At 47.1% G+C, this 3,730-nt stretch overlaps 1 protein-coding gene across 6 annotated transcripts in view; it reads left to right on the top strand.

The window, feature by feature from the left end:
• Window positions 1-3,730, top strand: part of LOC101860731 (long-chain-fatty-acid--CoA ligase 1) — a 55,640-nt gene that overhangs the window by 27,419 nt on the left and 24,491 nt on the right. The window contains exon 1 of one of the 6 annotated variants that reach the window (XM_005094687.3): window positions 2,915-3,560. The exons of the other annotated variants lie outside the window; for them this stretch is intronic. Within the exon in view, the coding sequence (XP_005094744.1) occupies window positions 3,486-3,560 (75 nt within the window). The 5' untranslated portion in view covers window positions 2,915-3,485. Of the gene's footprint in view, window positions 1-2,914; window positions 3,561-3,730 lie in introns of those variants that run through there. 6 annotated transcript variants of the gene reach the window in all.

The following is a 3,730-nucleotide window of genomic DNA, read 5'->3' as shown; positions in this document are numbered from 1 at the left end:
ACCCCCCCCCCCCCCTCCCTTTTTTTTCTCCCCCTCCCCTCCCCATTTTTTTCTTTCCCACCCCCACTCTGTAAAGAGTGTATACATAATATGCTTATTATGTATCTTTGTATGTGTGTATGTGTTTGTTTTTATGTAAAAATATTACGTATTTATTCAAAATGCATATTATCCTTATGTCGACTTGTTCATATAGACATACATACATATTTATGTATTATTTTATGTGATACTTACACCCAATACATTCACATGTAAACATTAAGTTACGAAACGCTGGCATGGCATTCACCAAAAAAATACAAAAGGAACAAAAGACGGGAGGTGTGTGACCGTGGAGGGGAGAGAGAGAGGGGGGGGGGGAGAGAAGGAGAGAGAGAGAGAGAGAGTACCAGTCAGCTACTCGCTCACAGAGCCTCGACGTCCCGAGCTAATGTAATATGATACTTGCACTTTGATGCTTCCTGCTAAAACCGTAACCCATCCAGGCAGAGTGGGGACATTTATATGTTGGCAGAGTTGGAATAATTAGCATGAAGCGTTGAGTGGTTGGGGCTCCGCTTTGACATGTGACAGCTGTTATTTCATTTTATGTTATTTCATTTTGGCATGAGCTTACATACACATTAATTCATGCTTATCGACGTACGAGCACGCATCTACTCAATCGATCAAAAGCACACACACACACACACACACACACACACACACACACACACGCGCGCGCGCGCGCGCGCGCACTTAATTACTCCGACAGACACGTACTCACACAAGCACAGTCACGCACTATTTTCTTCTCTTACTCTTTGCCATCCCCCCCCCTCTCTCTCTCTCTCTTTCTCTCTCTCTCTCTCTCTCTCTCTCTCTCTCTCTCTCTCTCTCTCTCTCTCAATGCAACCCAACAATAAGACTATAACATGTGTTACTATATTAACCCTTTCACTAACAGACATGCTACACAATTCTACAAACAGTGTAGGGCAGTCCCTAGGCCAGGTAGCTTGGAGGTTAAAAACAGTCAAATAATTTGCTTTTGGGATCTCGCCAATCGGTGCAAAGTCCAGGCCATTGAGCACATCGTACGCTTTTTTCCCCCTATTTGTAAGTGGCGAGTCAGACGAGAGGTTAACATGGCATTTCACGCTTTGTGAACAACGGGCCCGAGGTCGACTAAGTCCCATGCTAATGTGAAAGAGCATTTAGAGCGTGAAATCAGTGTTCAATCAACAAGAAATGGTAGTTCTTTTTATTCTTATGTCCGCTGCAAAGTTTTAGCAAAATAAACAGCCCAGTAAGGTCATATACTTTAGTTTTTCTTCGCAGTCGCGACACGAGATTCCTTATTATGCAATTATCTCTTGGCCACGCCTGGACAGTAGTTGCAGGCTTTTCAACGAATAATAATGCATTTTTCTTTACGTCAGGTCGATTCGCATTTATTTTCAATCTTTTCCCTCCGTCAAAAATTATGTGATCAGAAGTGGGTGGTGACGGGTGCTTTGCTCCTTCTTTTCTGTCAAACATCATACCTATCCTTCCTTCTTTCCTTTGTATGTTACTATCTAGCAACACCTCTTTAATCTTCGGCACGTATATAACCTAACTGTGCAGCGAGTCCCGCAAAACTCGTACTGAAACTGAAACAGGTCATCAGACGAGGGAATAAAGGTGACAAAAGCTGTGTTGCTCAAGTGTGTTTATTGTGGCTTTTTCTTGTTTTTCGAGAGGGGGACAGGCAGGATTGACCCCCTAAAACAATAATTGTCGACACTTGTTCTCTTTCGTGTAAGTAACCGATTTTGGGACCGTGAACTCCCCGAAAACTTAAACCAAAAGGACACGACCAACGTGCCCGCATGACACCCCCCCCCCCAAAAAAAAAAACGTTTGTTCATTCCACACACCACTTATTTTCTTCTGTACCACTTAATAGCAATTGTGATAATATGCCCATGACATTAAAAACAGCGTCCGGAAATCCGGAGGGCCACTGCGCGAATTTGAGCCAGGTCTGCCCTTGCATCATCAAAACAACGTGGGACCTCGGGCGAGTTCCACGAAATATTTATTCAACGAGCGCCACGATGGCATTGCCAGCGAGTGAGCCAACTGCGTAGACTTGCGTACTATACCACGCGTCTGTGGCACAATCCGTCTGTGGCTACTCACGCTTGCACCTACGCCGCGCGCTGTTAAGGAACGGGAATGCAAAGTTTCTTAAAATAACTAGTCAACACACTTTCTGGGGTTAAAAATAGCGGCTGGCCTCGGGTGATCGATGGCGGAGCGTGCGCGAGGGACCGGGCGCGTGATCTCGCTCCACCAATGAGCACCTAGCCTGTGGCTGGCATGATTAAACCGCGCGCTACACCAGTCTCTCTCCCTCCCTCTCTCCCGCATCATCCGACTTTCCTGTGTGTTTTTCCGTTCCCATCGCCCCCGCACACGCTAATCTCTCCGTGGTTCTGGAATGGGATCATCTGAAAATGGTGTCACGCCAGGCTTGCGGGCTTTCCGCTCATTGTGGCGGTTATTTTCTTACACTGTCATGCTCCCCCTCCCCTTTCCCTCCCCCACCCCCCCTTACTTACTTTCTCGAAACTTGTTATACAATACCGATAGTTTGACCCTTCTGCTGTTCGCCTTTGGTAATGATTACTTTAACGTTCATTATCTGTTGGGTATTTTCTTTTTCGTTCGAGGGATGCAAGATATCCCATAAATTTTGGCCGATTTTACGGGTCGTCGGCCTATTATGGTTTGAAACAGGCAGTTTAGAGTTTTGGGTCCGATCGGGAAGTACATCTAGTCCGAAAAACAAAAGAAAGCGTGTTGTGTTGTGTGGTGTGACCGGCGCTCGGGTTTGACGATGCCTGATCCTGCGTGTGACGCAAGCGGCAGCAGGTTATTGCTATAGAGTCAGACTAATGACTGAGAAAGCTAGACTTTACTCGAGAATCCAGAGACAGCGATTTGTACGAGAGCCATGTCGTGATCGTTTCTGGACCAGTAGGTCGTGTCGTGTCAACTCCTCCTCACGGCGACACTAGAGAACGAAAACGATTTGTCGCTGTCGATGTCGTCGTCGTCACAGTAGTGGTGGTTGTGGTTGTTGAAGAAGCTCCGTCCGGTTTCTTTTATATTTCATTGCTTGTGACTATATCTGGCACCGAGGCGACAAAGCCCCCTGTGTCACGCCGTGGTGGCAGCGGCTAGTGACGACGGCGGCAGGGGGGATTTTGTTCAGGGGGACGAAGAGGGAGCCAGCACTACTGCAGTGTCTCTGGATTCTGGTCCCGACTCGCTTCCACTTCGATTAGGGAGACTTCGATTAGGGAGGAAACTAGGGGAATAACAAAAACATCCCTTCTGACGATCATTGCTGTTCACGCTGGCAACACCCGACGTAGGTGTACGTTTTACGTTTGCATGCGTGCTAGTGCGCGTATGTGTTCTGTGGTGTTTGTCTTCGGACTCGTGCCATCATGGGTTGTGTTTGCTCCTCGCGTCGCACCTATGACATTCCACCGTACGTGCGCTTCTACGGACAGGCCCGAAAGGTAGGAACTTGTGTTGGTCAGTTGACCACTGGTAGTGAACTGCCGTGTAGAAAATATTGTCGTTTGTCCTCATTTAACCGATGCCATGCTTGTTGATGTAGTGTGTGTTTCACACCTGCAGTAGAGTTCAGGCAGAGGTGTTGTTCTCGAGTGTCTTCAAACGTTACCCC

The sequence above is a fragment of the Aplysia californica genome, unplaced genomic scaffold (genome assembly GCF_000002075.1).
Source record: "Aplysia californica isolate F4 #8 unplaced genomic scaffold, AplCal3.0 scaffold00087, whole genome shotgun sequence".
NCBI lineage: Eukaryota > Metazoa > Mollusca > Gastropoda > Aplysiida > Aplysiidae > Aplysia > Aplysia californica.
The sequence above is the reverse complement of the archived record's forward strand: the minus strand, read 5'-3'. Positions and strand labels throughout refer to the sequence as shown.